This window comes from Carassius gibelio, chromosome A20 (assembly GCF_023724105.1).
Source record: "Carassius gibelio isolate Cgi1373 ecotype wild population from Czech Republic chromosome A20, carGib1.2-hapl.c, whole genome shotgun sequence".
Classification (NCBI taxonomy): domain Eukaryota; kingdom Metazoa; phylum Chordata; class Actinopteri; order Cypriniformes; family Cyprinidae; genus Carassius; species Carassius gibelio.
Window position 1 is genome coordinate 19,159,610 of NC_068390.1, and position 27,084 is coordinate 19,186,693.

General features: G+C 36.4%; 1 protein-coding gene and 3 long non-coding RNA genes across 5 annotated transcripts in view; 3 read left to right on the forward strand and 1 right to left on the reverse strand.

Moving 5' to 3' along the window:
- The window catches only part of LOC127938687 (uncharacterized), a 77,991-nt gene that overhangs the window by 30,533 nt on the left and 20,374 nt on the right, over positions 1 to 27,084 (forward strand). The window lies entirely within an intron of this gene.
- Positions 1 to 27,084, reverse strand: part of LOC127938685 (syntaxin-binding protein 5-like) — an 87,815-nt gene that overhangs the window by 27,634 nt on the left and 33,097 nt on the right. For both annotated transcript variants that reach the window (XM_052535495.1, XM_052535494.1), the window contains exons 3-7: positions 25,298 to 25,379; positions 23,145 to 23,245; positions 14,048 to 14,182; positions 5,808 to 5,871; positions 3,115 to 3,198 (exon numbers count right to left, since the gene is read on the reverse strand). In XM_052535495.1, the coding sequence (XP_052391455.1) occupies positions 3,115 to 3,198; positions 5,808 to 5,871; positions 14,048 to 14,182; positions 23,145 to 23,245; positions 25,298 to 25,379 (466 nt within the window). The remainder of the gene's footprint in view (positions 1 to 3,114; positions 3,199 to 5,807; positions 5,872 to 14,047; positions 14,183 to 23,144; positions 23,246 to 25,297; positions 25,380 to 27,084) is intronic.
- LOC127938688 (uncharacterized) lies at positions 14,714 to 15,900 on the forward strand. The gene is made up of 3 exons (XR_008148777.1): positions 14,714 to 14,954; positions 15,389 to 15,643; positions 15,806 to 15,900. It is a non-coding gene; the product is annotated as an uncharacterized LOC127938688 (long non-coding RNA).
- Positions 15,982 to 17,768, forward strand: LOC127938686 (uncharacterized). The gene is made up of 3 exons (XR_008148775.1): positions 15,982 to 16,032; positions 16,161 to 16,225; positions 16,932 to 17,768. It is a non-coding gene; the product is annotated as an uncharacterized LOC127938686 (long non-coding RNA).

Genomic DNA, 27,084 nt, shown 5'->3' on the forward strand with positions numbered 1-27,084 from the left:
ACAACACATGAGTATCAAAGTGAACTGCCAGTGGGCTGTTTGATTTCGGTTTTGATTTCAGTCAGTAAACGACCAACCACACTCTAAAAGCATCGCAAACACATGGCATTAGGATCTTCTAACATGGGCCAACAAGCAATGCCCTAACAACCACATAACAATGCACTAAAAATCACTCGGAGCACCTCAGGAACCATAACACCCTGGCAACCTCTCAGAACACCAAATCATCATAGACACATGGGGTTAATCTTATTTGACTTGAGCCAATTGACAGGACAGTACCCTAGCAACTAGGGCTGCACGATATTGGGAAAAAATGACATTGCGATATTTTATTTTTCTGCGATATATATTGCGATATTTTTTCTTACAAACAAAAATGGGGTGAGCACACTTACATTCTCATTTTTAATGATTTAAACATCCACACCGTCGTGTCAATTGATTAATATGCTCGAGGGAGAGAAAGCAAGACAGCGCTCGTGTTGTTTGAAGACGGCTCTCTCTCTCTCTCTCGCACGCGCGCACGCTCGCTCTCTCTCTCTCGCGCGCTCTCTCTCTGTCTCTCTCGCGCTCTCTCTCTCTGTCTCTGTCTCTCTCGCGCTCTCTCTCGTGCTCTCTCTCTGTCTCTCTCTCACGCGCGCTCTTTCTCTGTCTCTCTCACGCGCTCTCTCTCTCTGTCTCTCTCGCACGCTGTCTCTCTCTGTCTCTCTCGCGCGCGCTCTCTCTCTCTGTCTCTCTCGCGCGCGCTCTGTCTCTCTGTCTCTGCCCTGTTAAACTTGCGTGTGTTTTTCAGTCCTGTCAATGATAAACTTTCAGTCTATGATGGTGTGCTGTGCAATTAATCCGCGAATCACATTCGTCAAGGGCCAGGGAGTAGCTGGCCTGTACAGTTAATGAATAACGGATTAACTACGACAGCCTACATCGCACATCCTGCGATGTGACTATCGTGGATTCGTACATCGCGATATCGATGCTTAAACGACACATCGTGCAGCCCTACTAGCAACTACCTAGAACACCTTAGCAACCACTTATAAACATTCAAACAAGGATGCAAGGAAATAAAATCTCACTCTGTGCACATAAAAATGAAAACATGAAAGAGAAGAAGATTATTAAAATCTCGGTAACACTTTAGTATAGGGTCCAATTCTCACTAATAACTACTTGCTTATTAGCATGCCTATTATTAACATATTGGCTGTTTATTAGTGCTTATAAAGTAAATATAATGCAATCCATAACCCTACCCAAGACCCTAAACTTAACAAATACCTTATAAACTATTAATAAGCAGCAAATTAGGAGTTAATTGAGACAAAAGTCATAGTTAATGGTTAGTTAATAGTGAGAATTGGACCTTAAAATAAAGTGTGACCAAAATCTCTATAACACAAAATAAGATAAAAGTAACAAACTGCCTGTCCATTTATGTCCGTCCTTTATGCTACTTGCACTGATGCTATTCTTATCCTTGTTTCAGCATTTCCATCCATCTATAACAACACAGCTCCTCAATGCCTCAGTGCTAATGCTGCTGCTCACTGCACCTCAGTGAACCCTTCAACACTAATAGCTTCCCATGATCTGATATGATGTTAATTCTGCTGTCTATTGCACTTCTGTGACCCCTTCAAAGATAAAAAGATTCCCAGGCAACATCTGCATAACTAAAGACTCTGATCAACCTGTCTCTGCCTTTCCCTGGTCTCGCCTTCATAATTATAAACAGTAAAGGACTATGTGGGGTGTGATGAAGAATGGTGTTTCATGGTATGAACGTGACTCTGTGCTGAGCCAAAATGACACCTTGCTACGGAGCAGTGAATTGTAGGACATTTATCTTTGCTGTACTAATCAATCAAGTTAAATGAAGGCAGGAATAAATCAGACATCCAGCCAGCCACAGTCATTCATCAGGGTACAGATGAGTTGTTCTCTGAGAAATTAACTCTCAGTCACACACACACACACACACACACACACACCCCCACACCCCCACACATACAAATGAGGGAGTTACAATAAGATACATGTGTGTGTGTGTGTGTGTGTCTGTGTGTGTGTCTGTCTGATCTGATCTGATTAACTATGTTCTAAAGGGGCTCTTCAGATGCATAGTAATCATTTCCAGGACATACAGACAAAATGACTATTTCTGAGGGTAAAATACATAAATAAATAACATTTTAAAAGCTGAAATGAAATGTTCACAACCAGTTCAAGAAGTATTGAGCCAATTAATGGATTAATAAATTCAGAGGCATGGCAGAGCTAAAGGGGGACATTCCTCAAATTTCCAAGTGCAATATTATAGTTATTATTACTTATATTATAAGAGTTTACTTGTATAGGGACAGTACAAAATCAGATTTATTTTCTTTAAAATACATATTTTTTTCAGCAATAATGCATGCAACCAATCAAAAGAGAAATTTGTCGTAATGTAGAATGTTAAAAGATTTATATTTGAAATAAACTCAGTTCTTTTGAACTGACTATTCATCAAGGAATTCTGGAGGGGGAATTTATAGATATAGTTATTTTAAATTGTACTAATATTTCACAATATTACTGTTTTATTGTATTGCTCAAATAAATGCAGCATTGGTGAGCACTAAGGAGTTCTTCCAAAAATATTTAAAATTTTTACCGACACCAAACTTTTGTACTTTTGAAGTTTTGACTGCAAAAAGTTAACCACTTTGTAAATATACTCTAAATTTTTCACTTGCTTGTATATTTTGTTTAGTTTTTTTTTTTTTTTTTTTTTGCTAATTGTGCCTTTCAGTAAATCAGTTAAGGAAACATTCTGTAACCTAATTAATGTTTTCTTTCAGAACATTCCCAATGAAGACCCTCCTTACATGAATGAATGATTGAAATTAGACTTGAGTTTATTGATACACTATTGCCACTCATTCTCCTCAATACTAATTCTTCCTTTGACAACGTAGCACCAAGCTGAACAAACGATGTGCTTACTTAAAGAGATCTTATCAAAACATCTCATGAATATTTGCTCAACACATTTCCATATCCTGGGCATTTGTGCCCCTGCAGGCGACAGGAGTCTGGAATACAACATTGTGTGACAATACATACCTCGTCGTAAGTGTACCGGTAGTCAGCTCTCTTTGATTTCAAATCCCACATCACCACGATCCCAGACTCATATCCTATTACGAGCTGAAACATGAAAAAAGATGTGGGGGGAAACATGAAAAGAAGGAAAATAGGCCATCAGTCTGTTGAACCTGACCTGTGAACTAATGAGAGTCAATGCAGATGGTGACATTAATCTGAAAGTGAATGATGTGTTTCAGCAAATTAAACATTGAGTAAAAAATGTAGGTCCTTTCGTCTGATTGTTAATCCAAAACAAACATTTGTTAAAACTCAAAACAAAATCAATGAATTACACAAAACATTCTGTTCAAAACATGGAAGAAATATGCAAGTTGTTATCACCATAATTCAACTCTACATTTATGAAAGAAATAGCTCACCTGAATATGAACACTCTATCATTTATGTTTTCTGGGAATTTTCTTTCTTTTAGACTTAAATTTAATTCTGCACTGCACAAAAAGTTACTGTATGCCTTTAAGATACTTTTATGGCACTTTTTAAACATTGCTTTTTTAAGCTCCATAGCTTTAGTCTCAAGTTATTGTACTGTAAATGGATGGGAATGAGTGTTCAGGAAATTCATCAACATTTCTTTTAAAAATGACATGTCCTCTGCCATCTTAACTTTAAGCCTCTGTTTTTAGAGATTCATTGATAGTCTGAAATGATAAAGTGCCAGAGTTCTGTCAGCCAAGAGGGAGGGAAAATGTGTCTAAGGACTTTAAGACCCATTAAGAACTGAGTGGAACTGTTATGGATCGATGCCCTGTTCAGGGGCAGAAGTGGGATGGGAGAGAGAGACAGAAAGTGGATCATCCCTGTAAAGACACCTATGAGGAGCTCCCAGCTGCCAGAGAAAAATACAGACAGTTTGTAATCCATACAAAGGTAAACCCCACTAGGTGTTTGTCAGTCTCTCTGCTGCCTTCTGACTGTGGGCTGGCAATTAGCAAAGGTAAAATTAATGTCTGAAAAGATGCATTTGGAAGTAGCTGGAGCATTTGTTCATCTCCTTCATATCTCCTGGATCATTTGTTTTCAAAAACAACATAATTTGCTAACAAGCTGTGTGAGATTAGACCCAATTACTGAACTGTGCTGCACTGTAGGAAAGAAATGTCTTATGAGTTCAGAATGGAGAGGAACAAGAGCTTTGTGTGAAGCAGTGTTAATTTTGACACTTAGTTTTGTCTTAGTCTTTTGACTATAATTCTTTTTAGTTTTAGTCAAGTTTTAGTCATCTGATTTGTTTTAATTTTAGTCTTATTTTAGGCGACTAAAATTGCTTGGTATTTTAGTCGACTAAAATTGCTTGGTATTTTAGTCGACTAAAATTGCTTGGTATTTTAGTCGACTAAAATTGCTTGGTATTTTAGTCGACTAAAATTGCTTGGTATTTTAGTCGACTAAAATAAGACTAAAATCAATAACAGATTTACTAGAAAATTTTTTACAGCTGGTATAAGAAACAAACTTAACCAAAATATATAAAACACAAATTCAACTTTATTTCAACACAACTGTGTCTTTATTTCGATTCAAAAGCTTTTATGCAGCAACAAACACTGTCATGATAATGTAAACAATAACTAGCTGCCAACTGACCATCAATAAAAGAAAAATAAAGTTAGGTCCAGGACCTTAAAGCTTACAGCTGAGCTGAACAATAAGTGCATACATTTAAAGTAAATATTTAATAAGTTGGGTGGATAAAAAAAGTAACAAGATTTTATAAGGTATTCATTTGTCTAGCAATATTGTATGTTTTAAATACTACAATATTGCTAGATTAGTACGTATAATGATAGGATGTGAACATTCACGTTTCACATGACTAATATGGAAATATTTGTGATATTGTCAACAAGTAGAACATTATAAAATATATTAAACATTAGTATTAATCAAATGTATGTATCATAATATTACGTATTAGTATTGTGCTCTCATCTAACTTGAAGAAGGGGCTATTTTACAGTACTTTTCAGTTTGTAATATTTAATACTACAACATCTACGCACTGCAGTCTTCCAATTCTGCTTAGCTCAATAAAAAAAAGAACATCGTTGTGAAATTACATTTGAGAAAATGTCCAGGTGGCTCGTCTGTAAATGTCTTTTCAAATTGGTTGTGTTCTTGCCACGAATGAGCGCTCCGCGTGCTTTACACTTTGTTTTGTTTTGTTCGTCGTCAAACGTGAAGTGAGCTGTGGACATTTTGTCGCTTTTTTAGACATCACCTCTTCGAATGCCGTCTTCCCGGGAGCTCATTTAAAAACTGAAAACCTTCGCTTCACGTCTCAATAAGTCAGGCTCGGATTGGTTCTCTTCTCTCATGCAGTCTCGCCTGTTCCGTTTTGCCGGTTCTTTTGTTCATTCCTCGCATCTCTCCCGTCTGCAGATTTGATTTTCGTCACAATCTATTTTCGTCTCGTCCTTTATTCGTTGACGATAATGTCAATCAATTTAGTCATAGTTTTAGTCTCCATCAGTGCCTTCTTTTTTCGTTTTCGTTTCGTTTTCGTCCGCAAAAATATATTTGTGACAAAAATAATGACGAAAATATTTAGTCAACGAAATTAACACTGGTGTGAAGTAAGGGAAATGAATTATTCATGTCAGGAAGTGTTGATCTGTTTTCATGTATATGTGTAGGCATTGCCTTACCTTGCCCTCATCCATAGGATTGTCACTAATGTGAACGACTGGGCCGGGGTGGGCCTTGGAGGACCTGTGGGATAGAGACAAGTTTGGAATTGGCGTTAGTCAAGGAGAGAGGATGGAGGAGTTCAAATGCATAACGGGAAATAAAGTATGAAGCCAGAAAAGAAAATAATCCTTGGAGATGCGTGTTTGTACGGAGCCTCACACATGACATGCAAGAAAAAATAAATAAATTGTGTGCATGATTTACTAATTCGTTCTCTCAATGTACTAAAACGTGCACACGATTACTATTGCGTGCCCCCGATTTACTATTGCGTTCCCTCGATTTGCTCAATCGTGTGCACGATTTAGCAAATCGAGGGAACAAATTAGTAAATCGTGCACACAATTTAGAAATCGAGTGAACGAAATAGTAAATCGAGGGAAAGCAATAGTAATCATGTGCACATTTTAGTACATTGAGGGAACAAATTAGTAAATCGTGCACACGATTCAGCCTAATATTTTTTCCTGCATGTCATGTGCGGGGCTTTGTATGTTTGTGTGAGATTACTGTTCAAACGTTTAGGGTTGGTAAGTTTTGTTTCATGTTGTTGTTTTTTTAAAGAAGTCTCAACAAGGCTGCATTTATTTGATAAAAAATACAGTAAAACAGTAATATTGTGAAATAGTATCACAATTTTCTAGCTCACAGTTTTATATTTTAATATAATGTAATTTATTCCTGTGATGGCAAAGCTTAATTTTCAGCAGCCATTTCTTCAGTCTTTAGTGTCACATGAACCTTCAGAAATCATTCTAATATGCTGATTTGGAATTTATTTATTTATTTTTAATAAAACTTCAAACTTTTGAATTGTAGTGCATGTTATAATATATGCAATGTGTTAATGTATGGAAGCATATAGGTAGAAAAAAATTTATTCAAAATGCAATATGCAAAATGGCAATGCAACATTCAAAATGGAAGCATTTGGGTAGCAAAATTCAATTTAAAATGCTATATGTAAAATGGCAATCCAATATTCAAAATGGCAACGCAATATTCAAAATGTTGTTCGAAAGTTTGATTTTAGCTTAAGAGTATGCACCATGTATAAGTCTGTTCATGCTCCACTTCATCTGCCAGTGAATTCTACGATCTTATCAGATTTCCAGCCACCATGTTTGGAATGATCCAAAACATAAGTAACACACTTCCGCCAATCCCGACCTTGAAGCAATGATTGACAGAGGGTGGGCGTGGTCAGCTTGGAATGCATTTTCAAATCCGCACTGAATTTTGTTACAAATATCCCACTGTGCCATGATGACAATGCATTCCTAGATGTCCTAACTGTTCGTCTAAATGTATTTAGGACAAACTGCAATTAAATGATAATTTTGCTACCATTTCTGCATTTCTGCTTGGATATGTTACACATATTAAATTAATTTGGGTTATACATTTTAATTTCACAAATTATAAAGTGCTAAAATTAGTATGCAATTTACATATTAAGACTACTGTTGGAAATGGCAAATGTAAAAATTCTATAATTTCATTTTGATTCTACTTTTGCACCAAACTTTGCACATATGGGTAATGGAAAATGTAAATTTAAACACAGAAATGTATTACCATTTTGAATATTGCCTTTCCATTTTGAATACTGAACTGCCATTTTACATACTGCATATTAAATTGCATTTTGCTACTTGTATGCCTCCATATTTATGAGTTTGACTATAAGCATGTTTCCCAACATGCTCCTAAGAATGAATACATCAGTTCAGTTTGGTATCCCATACAAATAACTAAAAATCATGATATATTAAGATGAATCATGAGTTTTTCATAATGATTCAAATCCTCCAAAGAGTTTGACGGCATGAGTTTATACAAGAAGTCCAGTACTGGCTGGGATCATAGAGATTTATCACAACTAAAATGGGATTTTTCTCATAAAAATATCTTATTTAACAATAGATAAGAAAATCCAATAGTGGGATTACTGCCATGCAAAGCTATTCAAAATGAAAGGGTTTTACATAATGCATCGAATAATTCATGACAGGCTCCTATATAAGCATCTTATATTCAATGTTGTCCAAATGAAACCAACCTTATAAAAATTTTCCATCCAGATACTTACTCCATTAGGCTTTTGAAATATGACACTGACAATCAAAACAGTCAGTTTCAACTTCAAGATTATTCACAGTTCAAATTTCATTAAATACATAAAAGAAGCTTTGAGATCTCCCCGGGACACAATAGTGTAAGCGAGAAATTTTACAAGAGCACTACTGCCCACTCATTTACAGCCAATGAATAATATGCCATCATTACTTTAGTTAAGAAACAGCACAACAGATCGAAAAGAGCAAAATATTTCATTCTAATAAATATGAGCCTAATAAAAAGGCAGAGTATCTGCTGATCTGATACTCTCATTTCCAGTGCCCTTCTCTCTATACATCACAAAACAAGCTGCCTTGCCATCAATATGCTACTTTAGCTAGCAATATTGTGGACACCCATAAGCCATTGATTGTACTGGCAGAAGTCTTATTCCTTTGTACCCTCTGACTACCCAGCAGGCCAACTGTGCTGTTGACGGCTCTCGGGCACAGCCTTAGACACCTATAGTGGTGACAGCCGTGGCATAGACAGGGGTCCTTCTCTCCCCTCCAGCTACATTCTGTTGAGCTACAGCATGGTAAGGAGAGACAGAGCCTTATACGTCTGTTACGATGACGGAAGTTTGAAAGACAGGGGTCCTGATCTGCATCTATTTCCTTTAGTGTTTGCCGGGTGTCTAAATTTTGACTGACAGGTACATGGGGAATAAAAATCTGTGACACATGGCCCCTCCCCTGCTCACCATTACAAAATAACATCTTCAAATCACAAAAATGTGTGTTTGTTTATAATCTACTTAAATTATATATTTGAAAAAGAACCTTTGGATACCTCCAAGTTTTTGGTTTTAATCTGGCGCCTGGTGCTATTTTTCTTAATTATATGACAAACACTATTTAACAGGCAGCATTCCTCCAGTTTTCAGCCAGGAGGTTGTCCAGATGAAGGTTGTCCAGATGGTCAAAGGGATAAAGTTTTTAGCTACTGCAAGAGAAGTTGGTCATTCCAAATCTGTGATTTCATGAACACTGCAGGTTTACAATGACACTAATTTATTCAAGACCCCCAAAAAGGCGCATCGTCCAGGTGAGACAAATGCATGAGAAGAGAGGATAATGCAAAGGGTCTCAAAGGGCATTCGGTTCAACACTGAAGCTGGAATTGTTTGCATGCGTAAAGAAGCCAGTTAAAGGTTGAGAGGAGTGTCATGGTTTGGGGGATGTTTTCTGCAGCAGGAGTTATATACACAGCTACATGGCAGGGTGAAGGCAACTGTTTATCAGAACCTCCTTCAGCAACATGCAGTTCCTTCTCTGCAAGCATCTCCCAATCAGCCTGCAATTTTCATTTAAGACAATGTCAGTGTCACACTACAAATCAGGTAAAGCAGTTCACTGAAGCTACAGTAAGAGCACTGGAGTAATGAAATGGCCAGCCCAGAGTCCTGATCTTGGTGACAAAGTTCTGGCTAAGAAACCCACTACAGTTACTGAACTACAGAAGAGAGTGAAAGAAGAGTGGACCAAGATCACACCAGTGCAGTGTGAGAAACTAGTGATGTCCTGCGGCCGCAGATGTGCTGAAGTCATTCAAAGCAAGGGCCTCTACAGTTCCTACTATTTTTTGACAGCTGTAACCCCACAAAAATTTTGTTGTTATCTACTTTGATGCTGCATTGGTTACTGTTCTCTAATTCTAATCACTATAAAAGTGAAAGTCGTCACATTTGCCAATATAGTAACTCATACTCGGAATTTGTGCTCTGCATTTAACCCATCCAAGTGCACACACACAGCAGTGTGAAGTGAACACACACCTGGAGCAGTGGGCAGCTATATATCCAGCGCCCAGGGAGAAACTAGGGCTTCAGTGCCTTGCTCAAGGGCACTTCAGCCATGGTTATTGAGAGTGGAAGAGAGCACGGTTCATTAACCTCCCGAGCTACTCCTGCCAGCACCAAGACTCGAACCTGCGACCTTCAGGTTATAAGTCCAACTCTCTAACCATTATGCCACAACTGCCCCCTATGTTTTCCACACAGTAAAATTTTCTCAAAAATGTTAGTAAAGCAGTGGTATACCCACAGCAAAAATTTCGTCAAATTTTGAGTGATGAAAATGAACAATTTTTCAGAAAAAGTACAGTACTTATAGATTGTTCTCTAATTTTGATCTCTACTGTGTGTGTGTTTGTGTGTTTATATATATATATATTTATTTATTTATTTATTATGGAATATTACAGTATTTATTAAATGATTTATCAGTGCGTATTTTTATTTAATTGATGTGCCTCTTTAATCTTTAACTAAAATATTAGCAAACAACAACGATCCAACAATTTAATCAATTCCCTTAAGATAAAATCCAGTCCCGCCCTCCTTTTTTTTCTTGTTTGAGAGACCATTTCACTCTGATATACATCACAATAGTGAACACCTATCAAAAACTCTGTTTTATGCAGACTTTAAGGGTGTTTTTACATATATGTTCTTTAATACACTAGCAAATCTCTACATGAATATAGATTTTTCATGAATTTTAATTTTATGATCAATCAATTAATTTATAGCATTAAAAAATGATTTTAGCTTTAATTAGTAAGTAATAATAGTAAAGAATTTTACTATTTTACTAAAATAGTAAAGAATTTTATTAACAACCATTTATTGAATCAGCCATTAAAAGGATGTGAATAAAACATTCAATACTGAAACATTAAAAGCACATAATATGTGTATGTGTATGATCATATTATAATGACTTTAATAATTTTAAATTTTTTTGTATCGATATATGCAGAGAAAGATAAACCATATGAATTTATTGTGACAGAATAATGTATTCAATAGAAAAAAAAAAGACAAAGTTCACAAAGGACACATTCACAAAATGGAGGTACTTCACTTCAAATTTGAATTCCTTGTTCCTTGTAATCGCTTTCATTTTATTGCATTTTTTAAACAATCTTGACAGCCCTAAAAACATACATAATTATTTAAAATTATATGTAACCATGTTCATTTGAGGTCCTAATCTCACCAGTTAAAGAGACATACAATAGAATTTTGACAGATTAAAATATATATATATATATATATATATATATATATATATATATATATATATATATATATATATATATATATATATATATATATATATATATATATATATATATATATATATATATCATATCTAAAGCCTCCATTTGTAAGTAGTAGTATTCATCTTTTCTGTCTGATATGATCAAATGTCCAGTATTCTAGTTGAGAAGAAAACTGTAATGTACTATATTTCATCAAGAAATGATCTTACTCTCTCCCGGCACAGTAACCAAACTCAGTTCATGAGGTCAACAACTACCTTTTTGGCACAAACTGAGCCTTGTTTAGTTAAAAGACAGAGAGGGAGCGAAGAAAAAGAAAGGGAAGGAAGGAACAGAGACACCTACACACGGTGTCAAGGTTGCAAATGTATTGATAGAGTGACGGATTGTTAACTACTACATTCCTCAGACCTTGAGATCCTAATTTAATTCCCCCCATTCCCTCCTATCCCTCAACCCTTACTTTAGGAAAAATCCGTCTGGTTTTAGAGAGCTGATCACCATGGCAACAAGAATAGGATGGGCAAAATCTCATTCTGTAACAGCCGCCCTCACTCGCCTCATTCACTCAAGACACCTTACGCTTACATAATTTCACTGTTTCACCTACATAATACCCTCCTACCCACAATCCTTTTTTGAGGTCCAAAATAATTATCACACTATATGCACATACCTCTTACTCTCACGCCTTCTCTCTGATTGTGAGGAGCGCGTGTTGACTTGAAGTTTAATTTCCTGTCATTAGGGGAAAACCACAGGGAAAGAGCAACACAGGACAGTATCTGCTTCCATTCCTACCAGCTGTGCGTGTACACGTGCGGAATCCAAGATGCAATTTGCTCACACTTTCAGCGAGTGCATCCATTTGCTTTAAGCAGTAACACCTGTCATGCAAACGAGTCTCTGAAATGGATGTCAGACAGTTCATAGACTCTATATAAATATCATAAAGATATCCTCTATACACTGTTTTAATTACAGTATGAGTACGTATACAATCCCAGCATGCCTCAAGACCTAGTGCTGTCTGCTTAACCTTGGCCAAGGACAGATCGATACATCAGTGTCTCTGTTGGCGGAGATCTGTATTTATGACAGAGCACTGTCACACAAAAAGACATGCTCAGGCTAGTTGAAACGCAGAGACAATCTGGATTTGTCCTGAAAGCACGTTGGCATTTCCTTGTGCCCAGTCTGTGCACCTGGGAACAGCTTAAAAATGAAAGCACCTGCTATCGTAATCCCTTCTAACATGCCTCCATGTCCCCTTGTCAGTGTGGCATCACACACTCCATTATGCCTATCCTCCCGACAGCCCACACAATCAAAGTGCTAACCTCCATGCCTCTGTACTATAATACAACTCTGTGCTACTAACACCTGCAGCAACACAATATTTTTCTCAATGCCTGACATCATGCCCACATCACCCACCAGTATGTTATCATGCCTACATCAGAGTGGCATGCCAGATTTCTTTGTTTTTAACCGGCACTGACCATCTTGATTAGCTGCTGTTGTGTATCAACTACTGTGAAGTACAATCAGAGTGTTTATGAAAAAAATTGTTTTTATAAAAAAATGATTTTTTTATGGAAAATTATTAACCCTCAATATATTTATGGGAAAAAATATTTTAGATTTTTATATATAGACAAATACATTATTTTATTTTTGAAATGGAATTTCTTTTTATGTCATATTGATTAAATTAATATTCTAATAATATATAATGCTAATATATTTGTGTTAAAATGTTTTTAGACATAAAAAATATTTTGAGAATTAAGGGGGAAAAAAACTAGCCATTGCTGAAAAACTACATCTAAAATATATTTATTCATTTATTTCATATTTTTTTACTTTATTTTATTTATTTATTTTTGAAGGTCAGGCCTTATTTTGTGCCGTCTTGTGGAAAGTGCCTTTAAAATGTATTCAGTACATTCAATACATGGACAATAATAATCTTCCATTGTAATAGCATTACTTTGTGATTTATTAGTTTTTTTTTTATTATGGACATATGTGACCCTGGACCACAAAACTAGTCATAAGGGTCTTTAAAAACAAATGAAGAAAAAAATTCAGATTCATACATCATCTGAAAGCTGAATAAATAAGCTTTCTTTGATGATTTATTAGGACAATATTTGAAAATCTGGAATCTGAAGGAGCAAAAAATAAATTAAAAAAATCAAAAGATTGAGGAAATTGCCTATAAAGTTGTCCAAAAGCAGTCCTTAGCAATGCATATTACTAATGATGATATATTTTTTTATATATATTTAAAGTAGGACATGATTTTTGACTTACATACAGTGCATTTTTGGCTACTGCTACAAATTTAGTCATACTGCCTATATGACTGGTTTTGTGGTTCAGGTTCACAAATGTGATGTATGACATATATGTACAGCTGATGTGTGTGAGAGAGACAATGGAGAAAATGCCCTGCTCAGTAACACAAGAGTAAAGCCACGTTGACTTGCCCCTTTAGTCTGTCACTACAGGTATAACAGCAAAAGGCGGAGCCACTCTTTCAACAACCGTCCTTCCTGTCGCAAGGGACACAATGTGTCTGTCTGCGAGTGTTCGTGTGCTAAGTACTAAAGCAAGAAGCAAGACAGGACATCTGTCCAAATTAACACTGATCCGATCTGACACCTGTAAACGCATATGTGTGTGTGCGTGTCTACACTGTCTGGGACTCAAAGGCACTGCAGCCTTTTCAACGGGTCAGGTAGGAAAACAAAACTGCTGACAAAATGTTAAAATGAATAATTGAAGAACTCATGGTACCTACGGAGAAGAGCGATGGAGGCAGAACAGGTGAATTGACAATTTAAAATGGCATTTGATTGAAAAGATTGCTTAGTTACAAATAAAACATAACCAGGCTACAGGAACAATGACAGATGTGACATATATGATATATTGCAAATCAGATCTCTGGACTCCGTGAGATTGCGTTTCATTTCAAATGTGTGTGCGTGGCACTCACAGTTCAATGGCTTTGTTCCACATGATGGTGTATCCTGAGAGGGTAAAGGACTCCACGTTTACAAGGTGGATGTTTCCTCTTTCCGTGCCGATGTACAGCCATTTACTTTGGAAGGGCAGATGACAGAACGTTATCCTAAAAAAGAGGAATGAAGAGAAAGTAAATTTGTTATTATTTGAAATATTTCAAATTGACGATAGAACTGCTCCCATATTCAAAACCACTTCATCCACAAAGGCTTCATAGGTCTCCATTGAAAACGTAATATGATTTCTCAACTTAATCGAATTTATACGATTAATTCAAAACAACATATATTTTATTCTATTCTCCATTGTCATATTTGGTTCAAATATTTCGATCAACAGTGAATCTTGATCCAGCAGCCTGTATTATAAGGATTCTCGTTCATCATGCTTTAAATGGTTTCGCTGCTCACAATTCATTGCAAGACATAGTATATTGCTGCAAAACGAATATTTGAGCAACCTCATATAAGTGCACAATGGATTGGACACATTGGAACTCATGCCCTTGAAAGATTCTTTGGAGCATCAAACCATTTCAGTTCCATAAAATAGTGGGAAGGTAATGTGAAGAAGAAAGATAGACTCTGCAGTCATGCATGGACTTTACTGAAATGGGAATGTTGGAGGCTCTGTACACTCTAAAAAACGCTGGGTTGTTTTTTCAACCCAACTGCTGGGTTGAGGCCGTTGGATAGGACTTTGGGATGTTTTAACCCAAGTTTGGGTTGAAAATAACTCTCTTTTTTAACCCAGCGGGCTGGGTTGAGGACGCGGACGTGAAGGAGAGCACGCACGTCACGTCAAAATCGTACGTCTCCAGTGCGAGCAGCCGCCATTTTCTCAGCGTGATAGAAGCGAGAAGCGAGTGAAAGACTATGGTAAGTAACGTTAAATATTCAAAATGTAAAGTTATCTTTTATTGTTTACCCGGTTTTATGAAAGGCGGAAACAAAGGAGCTTAACGTTATATATATATATATAAAAAAACGGACGCGGTTTTCGCCTCAGACACGGAGGTCTTAACTGCCTCATGTATCGTTACTGAACGGAGGATGTACTTTTAATATAACGTCTGTGAATGTATTTTGTCATATTTACATAAGATTTTACATTATCTGTACTTTTTGAGGCGTTAACAGACGGTTATGGTCACGGTTACGCTCATGTGAATTTGTCTTTTTTTTTCGCGGTTAAACTGAATGTATGTTTGTCTCCTAAAGGAAACGGCATTGTGTAGTAAAGACTAGCATAATTATTTTGAGGCTGTTGAAGTGGTAACTGTTAAAAGTATGTTTTACATGTAATATTTCAGACTTGTCCAGCTCCTGTCTTCATTGACCTCGCGCTGAGAGTTAAAGACACAGAAGCTGTTTGTGTGAGGAGTCACAGACCTGTGTGAGGATGAGGAGGAGGTGTTCTTCTGAAGAGAGGGACAGACGGTTTAAGGAGAGTAAACTTCAGAATAACATCAAGTTATCTTTATTTTTACTAAGACTAAAATTATGTGTGTGTTTTTTTTAGATGTTGAAATCCAGAGACAAGATAACTTCATTCTTTTGAGACTGATGTAAGTTAAATTATTATTTATTTATTTATTTTTTGAAAATTAATGTTTCTGTTGTGTCCTGCCTGTTAACTTCACATTTTGATGCAAAAACAGTGTGATTGTATATATGTATGTATGTATATGTTAATATTTTATTGAAACCATTGATGTCCCTCTTTGCAGAACTCAAACTAACTGGAGTTAAGGACACACAAGTCTGCTTGTGTGAGGAAGTGGTTTTCTCAGCTTCTTCTGAAGAGAGGGAAAGATCGTTTAAGGCAAGTAAACTTCATAATTTCATGTTATCAGTTGTTGTTTTTTTACTAAGAGTAAAATAATGTTTGTTTTTTTGTTTTTGTAGATGTTAAAAGCAAGAGACATGGGAGAGCATCATTCCTTTGAGATTTTATGTAAGTTATTTTTAGAAAATACATTTTTCTGTTGTCTCCTTCCAGTTTACTTCACATTTTGATGCAACAACAGTGTGATTATGTGCTCATTTCATTAAGACCATTGATGTCTGTGTTTTTTATTGCAGAACTCAAACCAACTTTGGAGTTGTCTGATTTGGAGAGTCATTATTCTTGGTCTTCGCTCTTAAAGGTAAAGTTCACACAAAAAATAATTTACTTGCCCTCAAGTCATTCCAAACCTATAAGACTTTTGTCTGTCTTTACAACATAAATTAATATATTTTTAGTTTTCTCATAATATTTGTTAATCCATTTATAGTTTAGATAATCAGTATTTTCAAGCTTCATAAATATAGAGTTATTGTAGAAGTAAATTCTGATATTTTTATATGAATACATCTTAAATTATATGATAGCAAACATGTATGTTCAAAATAAAATACTGGTCTCCCAGACCAGCAATGGAGGACACAAAAAGAGAATATTAAATATATTCATACGTTTTCCAAAAAATTAGCAGATTTTGTATGAGTCTGGAAAAACATGAGGAGAGTAAATTATAAACATTTTAATTATTTGGTGAACTAACGGTTTGAAGAGCAGCCCTCCATGTACGTGAATATTGTGATGTATGTGAATGTCATATCTGTTTTAATGTTTCAGTAAAGAAGCTTTCTGAAAGCAATATTTATTCAAACAATATCGCATGTCCTCACACTAGTGCTGCCATTATAGCATTCTGGAGCGCTGTGGTGGACTGAGACATTAAACAACCGCACAAAGTGTTGAAACTTTAAAACCAATTATTTACCTATCCTTACGGATGTGAATACACCTCTACCTGAAAATGGATAGTTTAATTAAATGTTTAATTTTTTCAAATGTGTTTCTCTTAGGCCACTGATGAAGAACAGGCGGTGACTGGGATGAATGCTGGTCAGAGAGGAGAATCTTCTTTCCCCTAAACTGATGCAGCGGTGGTTTTAAAGGAGGACGCTGCCCTGGATGATGTAGAAGATGTCAGATGCTGTGCTGATGGGGTTTCTTCATGACTACATCAGTTATGCTAAAGAGATCATGAAAACTGACTGTGATGCATGATCTGTATTCATGGACTATGAAACAAACTGTAAGTGTATAATTTGTTAAAAAAAAAAAAAAAAAAAGTTAAATGCTTTTTCTGTGTTGTTTAGTAGAAGAGTTTACACTCTGTCATTCATACACCTGCTCACATTCTTTCACACACACACACACACACATGCGTCTGTTAAATGTTATAATATCAAAGTTAATGTTGTGATTTATTTGTGTACTGTCATGCCAGAATAGTTGGGAAAAAACCTAACTAATTGTAAATTTATTGTATGTGTTTTCGTATATTTTTATACAATATATACAATTGAACAAAGTCCAATTTGATCTTAAGTTATATTCATCAAATGTTCAATGCTTTGTTTATGAACTCTGTAGCTGTTAATACCATCCTTTTCTGCATTTCTTCTAACATGTTACTTTTTGACTTTTCTCTTGTTTTTAATAAATATTTTCCTTTTGGTAATTATTATTTGTGTGTAAAAGTGATATTTAAAATGAACAACATTTGTAGGTTTAATGCCTAGCTCAATTTGGGTTAATTTTAACGTAGAAATGCATCGTTTCCCCACATGGCTGCACTCTGCGAGTTTATTTTCTGCCAGCAGGAGGCGCTAAGAGCGGGAGAGGTAGGTTTCTCCGGTAACGGCTGCAGAGCGGTGCTGAGCTCACAAATGCTGCCTTATCAAGCACATGCGAAATGATATTGAACATTTTCTAAATACAGTAGTTTTCCTTCTGAAATACAGTGATAAAAAAACACCCGCTCTGGTTTTTTAAACCCTGCAATGTAGTCATTTTAAACCATAAAAAAGGCAACCCAGCAGGCTGGGTTAAATATGATAACCTAACTGGTTGGGTTAAAACAACCCAGCGCTGGGTTCGTCCCTTTTTGACCCAGCGCTGGGTTGTCAAAATAACCCAAATTGGGTTGTTTTCAACCCAGCAGTTTTTAGAGTGTATTAAAGGGGTAATTCACAGCTGGCAAGATGGGGTTTTAATAAAAGTCTACGCAGTAGAAACTGCATATATAGAGAAAGTGGGTTGTGGTGAGAAAAGGTAGGAAAACTCAATCAGACTTTCTATGAGCAGGGACAAATAAACAAGGTTATCTTTGTGCCGGTAATGGAAAAATCATACACATTGTTCATTTACTTTACTACAATACCTCATTATACATTAAGGGTGTTACGATCAGGATTTTTGGAGCTGATCATCGATCGTTGATCACAGGTAGCAGTATCTTTTGATACAGTCACAGGTACTGATATTATACTTTTGATCATGTAGAATTATTAACAATGATGCTCCAATCAAGATTTTTATAGACATATACAAATTACAACGATATAGAAGAACTGAAACATATGACATATTTGTAAGTTAATTACTCAAAGAAAAAATTAAGTTGCTCCAACTAATGGAATTGTTGACCTGGAACCCAGAGTAGTAGTATAATTTTATTAAATGCCATAGCCATCTGAGGCTATTTTCATAGGAAAAAATCAATTACAAAAGCACAAATATCACAAAAAAACAATAATAATAATAAAAAAAAACTAACAAACACAGCAAGGATTATTAAACAAGATTTTTTTTTTATTAACATACGAGGTGAAATCTTAAATTAAGTCCTTAAGTGAACTAACTTCATAAAATATCTTTCTATTTGCATTAAAGACACACTCAATTTCAGCATTTACTCTCCTTATCCAGTGCTAGGAACTCGAAATCCACTGCTCAATTTACAAAGTTATTTTATAGAGTTAGTACAACTTAATTTTTCATTAAATTAACACAAAAAATAGAGTTTAAATTACACGTCAAGTTAAATTAAATTATTAAATTAGAATTTATAACTTGCAACCATGTATTTATTTAAGTTGTGGTAACAGATCCTCTGAATAATTTTTTAGGGTGATGTGAGGCGGCCTTATGTGTGTGTGCTTTGAGTGTGCATGAGTGTGAGTGCTGAATGGTTTAAACACTGGCAAGACTTAAAAAGAAATGCAAATGATAAACTTTAGTGACTATGCAACATTGCCTGTTAGTGTAGAAGTAAAGTGGTGATTTTGAGAGGTAAAGAGAGAGAGTGAGCGGGGATTCACTCACACTGTTTGTGAAATTACATTTCACAGAAAGTTTTCAAATTACTTTAAGTTATTTAATAAAGAAATATGAATCGTACCTCACCTTCATCATTATAATTATTTTACCCATGGCAGACAGAGATTTCCAATCAAACTTCCTAATGTGATTATTGGCTAATGGTGATCCTTAGCTAATCAATCAGAGCACCCCTAGCTTTTCTTATGATAGTCTTGTTTAACTACTAGTCAACAGCAAAGAGATTAAATGGAGACTCACTTAAATTTCCACTTTATAAGATTTTTCTGAGACCCCCTGTGATCTCAAGTGCCTCTTTCAGAGTTTCAAAAGAGACATCAAAAACGTGCCCAGATTTGCCAAGATATCAAAGTCTGCAAAGTTTGTGATTTCAATAAAACCTTTTGCCCCATTTAGTTCAAGACCAGTTTACCTGTTGACTGTAAACAATTGATTTGTTTATTAGGAGACACATCTGAGACTGCTCATAACATTTCTGACTCCCAGAACTCCGACGTCCCAGACTTCAGTCTCCATAACTATGAAAGAGCAACCTCTGAGAAATAGCATTTTCCTGTGGGAACTATGGATAAGTTGCACCACAAAAAAAGCGCATGTAAAATGAAGAACACGAAGAACAATGATAGTAACATGCTCCATCAATGAACCACACAATTTGTTTCCTACCATGTAATTTATGTCATGCCTATGTATAAAAATGCTTAGTGTAACTTGAGCTGCAGTTCGGCTAGCTCAAATCAAATGGACTTTGCTGTACGCCTAGAGGGATAAAAGTGCAGGAAGCTCAGCTACTGGAGTCAAAGACATTAAGGCTTCTGTTTAATCAACACTAAAACTGAAATATTACTCAGTCTAAGGTCTATCTTAATTATTAGTTTTCCAAAACTCACAGGCATCTCGGTGGACCATATGTTATGATTTTATGAACAAAAGGCTTGTTTGTTTTGGTGTCGTGCAAACGGCTTGACTCTCACCCCTTTCACACTCCTTTTTCCCTGCAACACGAGTGCACACATACACCTGCCTCCAACACTTCGCACCAGCACCTTGCAGCATCATGAATATATTCATGAGTGGAGTGTTGAGAGAAAAACCATGCATCAGACACAACACACTTCTTTCCTGTCTATCAGACAGATGTGCATGGAGAAGACATTGAAAAACGACACAAGTTGAACTGCTGACTGTTCTCTATTTTCCTCTCCCTTCAGAAAGGGAAAACAAAAAGAAAAAAACGTAAGCGAAAACATAAGAGGCTTTTAAAGAACACACACGTGTACTGGTATTCAAATTTTAATAATGGAAAAACTCCAAGAGCATGAAAATAACAGACTATTCATTTGAACTATTATATATATTAATTTTATATATTAATATATATGAATATTTATGTCTACATTATGTCATCTCGGGTAAGTGAACATTTTGTCAAAATTACTATCCATTTCTTTAATTGCAAAAGGTTTAAGTGGGAAAAAAATACTTATTTAGGCTTTTTCTGGCACATTTTCTATACTTAGCTAATGATCCTTCCTTAATTAATTCATTCATTAATTAGCACAGGAAAAAATTATCACATCTATCACTTGACTTGGAGTGTGTGTGTCATGTAACAGAGAATTTAAAATGACATCTGCACATCTACTCCAGGATAACTAGCCAAGATTTGTGTACCACAACAAAACACATAAACTTGTATATTTTTCTATCATGTCTGGGGCACTAAATTCACTTGTATTGTTTTTATACTGAGCTAATTATCATTTGTATCATTTTATTAAGAAATCATTCAGTATGATTTATATTAAGACATTTTCCTTAATGGGACTAATTGCTGCTCCCTGCTTCTTATTGTATGTAGTTTTTACTATAATGACTCTTTGGTCCCACTAATGTTGGCAAAACCTGAGCCACACGTTTTCTCTCACACTTTTCTCCCAGCTTTTTTCTTTTTGTTTAGAAGAACCAGACACACCCCCATTCACAAACATCAACAGCCCTCCACGTGTGAGAGTGAGGTGTGCATACGTGTTCAGATGGCTTTTCTGTGATGGTGTGATAATGAGATAAATGAGTGTGTTAGCATGACAGACGGATGCCCTGCACTCCTGACATTTGGCTTGCTCTTTACTGAGCCTTCGTCCTGCAGGGACACACACGCACACGCACACACGCACACACACACACACACACACATAAAAAACACACTCATGTTACAGCACCAGAACAGCATCATTTCATCTGCATAAACATTGTCTTTCAATGGCATCATATGGGAAAATTCATTTTACAGCTCCTTTGAGGCACCAAGCTGCACAATTGACCAGCTCCACATGTACAACATACAGGAAATGAATCTTCCAGTAAATGTTTGTAAGAACAAATGTGTTTGCATCAGTTGAATTTTTGCTTTTCTTATGCGTCAGAATAGCTCAAGTGCAGCAAAAACATTTTAAGTCAACACAGTACAATATCTTTTTCCTACAAAATTTCCTACAAGCATTTTCAGGGGGGGAGCTGTTTTAAAGTCCATACCAGAAAAGAGCATTTTTTAACAGGCTGTTCCTCTCTCAACCCTCTCTAGCTGTTGTAACATCTTCCGACAGCTTCCTGTCAGGACATCAGCTTGCATAGCCATGGTGTCCTGACAGCAGGTCGAACTATGTTCCACCCAAAAATATACTTTCCAAAAAAGAAGCATCTTTCAGCATCATAGCCCACAAGTCTTTCGTGGGCTGATTCTTGTTCCTGAAAGGGCGATAGTTTGTTTTTATGTTTATGTATCTGGCTTTCAGAATCTACTTTCGCTCAGAAATGCATTGCATTATGCAAGTAAAATGCGCTCTTAACGCCAAATGTTAATCAACACTGAGACATTTTATTTGCACTTAGGGGCACAGCCGCCCCAGTGCAGCCTCAGGGGTGAGGCAGGTCACAAAGGGAAACACTTTCTAAATGTCAGGCGCACTGACACATCAGTCCTATACCTATAACCTCAGCCTGTATTTTCTGAGGCACATACACACGTACAGAGACCCGCACATACACACACAAACACAGAGTTATGTGGTAAAAACTTGTTTGACCCTGAAAGCCGCTGTTGGCGTGTTGTCACTCTCATCAACAGAAGCAGTGCAGATTATAAGTGAAGGGCTGCCTCATGTCTTATCAGAGTCGACAGCTGTCCAAACCGAATCAGAAGGTTACAACCTTCCTGCACTGATCTATAGCTATGAGTGTGATTAAAGGTCTCACACATTCTTCAATTCTTGCCACAGAGCTACAGCGCTGATTGTAGTTTCCTTAGTATGTCACTGTTGAGGACACAGTTTCAAATACACAACTTTTTATGATTTTAAAGAGGCATATAATGGAAAACTGGACACACTGATGTCCAATGAAGATTCACTCTAACTTTAATGACTCACAACTCGCCTTCTAGTCAACTAAGCTTCACAAAAATACTTTAAGATAGTGTATAAGCAAGCATAATCCAATAAGCTTTGTCGTATTTGATGGTCATTTAAAGCAATAGTTGACCCAAAAACAAAAAATTGGAACTTAATAGTAAAATAAGACTTCTTTCTGCTTTAATTCTTTTCCCACTACTGTTTGCAAACATGATTAAACATGTTGACTCGCCTCCCTGAGCGACCAACAGAGAAATGACTGTTGTGTTCTGGGCTGCACCTGGGTACCAACAGTGAGAGAGTAAGTGAAAGTCAACTGGAATAATAAGGGAGTGAAAGAGAGAAACAGGTATCAGATCCAACACCAGCTCTGCCACACACACACACACACACACGGTAATGTATCGCTAACACTGATCAGCAGTCTACATGCACACACACACACTCAGAGCAAGTGTAGATTAAGTGACCATGGCTGACCTCTCCTTGCTGAACTTGAGTGAGTGCAGCACAGCTGGTCTCTTCTGTCGCAGGTTCCACAGGTGAATACTGTCATCAGACAAAGCACTAACCAGCGCCCCCTATGAGAGAGAATGAAGAAAGACACTAAAGTATGTGTGTGTGTACTGGTACAGTATATATGGTTTATGAGGACACAAATGGGTATAATGACATGGGTACTACAACGTAAACATGGTTTATGAGGACACTTCCTGTGTCCCCGTAAAACAAAAGGCTGAAATGGCAAAAAACAAAAAAAGGTGCTCTTTATGACAACACGTTATCAGGCCTAGAATAGAACAAATATTAGTATTTTTCTTCAAACCTACACCCAGTAAATCCAGTATATCCAGAGAAACAGAGTTTTCAAGTGGTTTTGTACTGTTGATTATCATTCAGAGGCGCTGCCTCTCTTACCTGCTTGGAAAAAAAAACCCTGACACATACCATAGACCGGTAGAGATAAGCTATTCTTTCTGCAACATTTCATGAGAGCTGGAAGATTCGAGATAAAGTGGTGGGAGGTGAATGTATGTGTGTGTGTGAGAGAGAAAGAGAGAACTGAGTGGAAAAATAAATCGAAAGAGAGACAGTGTGGGTGGGACAGACAGAGGGGATGGAGGAAGGATGCTACCACAAAATATCTCCTTTCCATCTAGGCACTGGAATATTCAGACCAAATACACACAGAGGCTGCCTTTCCTCTGGTTATAGAGGCTGAATATCAAACAGACAAGAGTCTGTGTTTTGTCCCAGGTGTGTGTGTGTGTGTCTGTCTGTCCGTCTGTACAGGCTCTGCTTGGTCTGTTGAGCCACAAACAAACACATACACACTGAGATTGAAAATACATACACACAAACACAGACTAATGAATGTGTGAAGGAACTCAAAATTACATTTTCGCTAAAAATAAAAGCTTATGAAGCCCAGCCATCTCTCACTTAAAATAGGACCGTCATACAGCAAAAACAGTGTCTACATACTGTATATTACTGTACACACATACATCTGTACATTTTATTTACAAAATCATAAAAAAAGTGATTTCAACTATCTTTTTTTTTTGCAATATAAATAAATTTACAGTTACATAAATTTTATCAGAAGATAATAAGATCAAAGTAAGTGAGTAAATAATTTAATTCACTTTTCTTTTTTTTTTCTTTTTTTTACAAATAGCTCAAATAAATAAAACAAATGAATGGCAGTTTTATATGTGTGTTTTAATGTTTAGCAAAATATCATTTTGGAATTTCCCAAACTGATTTTGGGTGGAATGACAGTCAATCATCATGAATTCAGTTCTATTATTATTTCACATGATGCTACTAATAGATCATGGTGCTACTAACACAGAGGTCTTTGTTTGATTCCCAGGGAACGGAAATACAGGAAAATAAAGCACATTTTGAATGCACTTTCAAGTGGATAAAAGCATCTGCCATCCAAGTGGTCTTAAAATAGAAGTACAAAACATAGCATGTTCATTTCAGAAATAACTTCCTGATCGAAAAGTCTGTTTAGAATGACTAACTCATTTCAGGATGTAATTTATTTACTTACTTATTGTAGTTTGCCTTGTTTCATCAAAATATTTTATCTTTATTATTATTATTTTTTTTAAGGAATAAACCTCACTAAAAATATTTAAAAGTATATAAAATAATCAATATATTCCTTATTTCCTAACATATTTCTATTATATGTTGATTAAAATTAAATACACACAAAGAGAATTGTTGCAACCAAAACGAGTCAAGATGCACTTCAAATTAATTCAAGAAGAAAAGTCTCCATAAACGGCCAAATATTCCTGTGAACGCTGAGCGAACTAATCATTTTGACTCTAAGGAGCACAATCTACAAGGCAGCTTAGTGTAAGAGATCCCTGTGGTCTTGACTGTGGGCAACACTCTGGGGAGAAAATGGTAATTTCAGCTTCCTCTGTAGGATCCCTCCAGGCCCACTCTGGAGGACAAGAGGGTTTGTGGCAGGAAAGACTCTGGGTTAAGGGATCATCTGAGCCTCTTGAGGCTTCATCCTGGCTTATTTAAACTGCCTCTTGGAATAGGCTTTTAGCATAAGGTTGAGCAGAACCCAGAAAGAGAAAAAAAAAACATAAAACACTCACTTCATTTATGAGAAACTGTAGCTGAATGACGGCTGCTCCGCTCTCGTGCTGACAGTAACACTCCACACCGGGGCGGCCGAATCTGAAAGGGTTCTGAGTCAAGGAGAGAATCAGGAAATCAAGCCTAACAAGATCGTGGCACTTTTGGGTCAAAGTCTGAACATGCCCCTTATTGTTTCAGCGTTTTATTATATATATATATTATTATTTTTTTTTTTAATTAAAGCCACTGTTCCAGTAAATGCATGTCAGTCACTGTTCACCCTCTGTAGACATACAAGTTAATTACCTCTGCCAATCTCTTCGGCACGGCTGCTAGCAATGAAGTCTGTCAGTCACTGTCAAATCTGCTCAATAAAGGCTGGTAATAAAACACAACAGCCCACTTTACAAACATTATTGTTGTCATAGTCTCTCCCCGTCTGAAGAGTCTGATAACACTGTCAGAAAGTCAAAGGTCACGATTTACTAGAACCCAAATAAAGTGTACTGATACTAATGCTACAATCTCACTGGCAGCTAAATATGGAAATATATATTGATAAAAGTATGATATTACATATTTATATGAATAATGTATATAATAATAATAATAACAATAATAAAAATATGCAGCCTAATTATATATGTTATCGTGTCTTTTTTTCTTTTTGCATCATTTGTTTGTGAATTCTAATTCATTAAGAAAAAAAAACACTTATAGAAAGGTCAATTATTGTAAAAAAGCAATCATTAACATCAAAAAATCATTAATAATAAAAAACTGCATCACGTAAACATATTTTATGCATCATGTATATTCAAGCATCCTCTATTTTCATAAAAAGACTCATTGAGTTAATAATAATTACTTCAAAAAAAGTTCTGTTAATTAAATGCCAAATAGTTGAAGACTGTGTAATTTCTCAGCAGGCTCATTGGATGCCTGGCTCATGGTGTGTGAATGTGTGTGTCTGTGTTTCTGCTGTAGAGATATAATTTGATGATAACCTCCGCTGGGAACTGCACACACTCATTTTTCCAATGCATGGAGAGACAGAAAGCGAGAAAGAGAAGGAGAAAGGAAGGAAGGCGAGAGCAAGATGCGTATATTCGTATGCAATCAGGGTGGTGGAAAGAGGGAGGAATGAACAATTAAAGCTGATTAAAAGAGTGATCACTGGAGCTCAAACCGTTGGCACAGAGACAAGATGCAAACAGCAATATACAAGCATGAATAAAAAGACTTACATTTTATAATCAATATACTGAAATGACTGCATTTTAAGCTGCATTTTAAGCTTGCACTGTGCTAGAGTGCGGACAGAGCAGCCTTCATCCATCACCTAGAGAAATCCTGTACAGTCATTCAGTGGCTCATCCCATCTATCCATCACAGGGACTTTGAAGTGACAGGGATGGAAGATACTGGAGGAAATTGTGTCTGTCGATAAGGACACACCCTGAATCCTCATACATCCTCCGGCCACCTGTAGCTGTCCACTTTGGACCCTCATTATGTAATGAGGAAACACAAACACAAAGGCCAGCTGATATGGTGAGGTCAGGGACAATAGATATGTGTCCAAAAAAAGACAAAGATGCAAAATAACAGCGAAAATGCTAATGAGAGTGAAAAAGAGTGGGATCAGATAAGTACATCACTTCGTGTATGACAGCACAGATCTGAAAAAATGACATAAATTGGCTGACATCACAAACATGTTGACAAGAGGGCACAGCAGTAGAGAGAGCGTGGAGGGAATGCCATGAAGAGGAAGACACTGCTGGCTCTAGGCCTACATGCA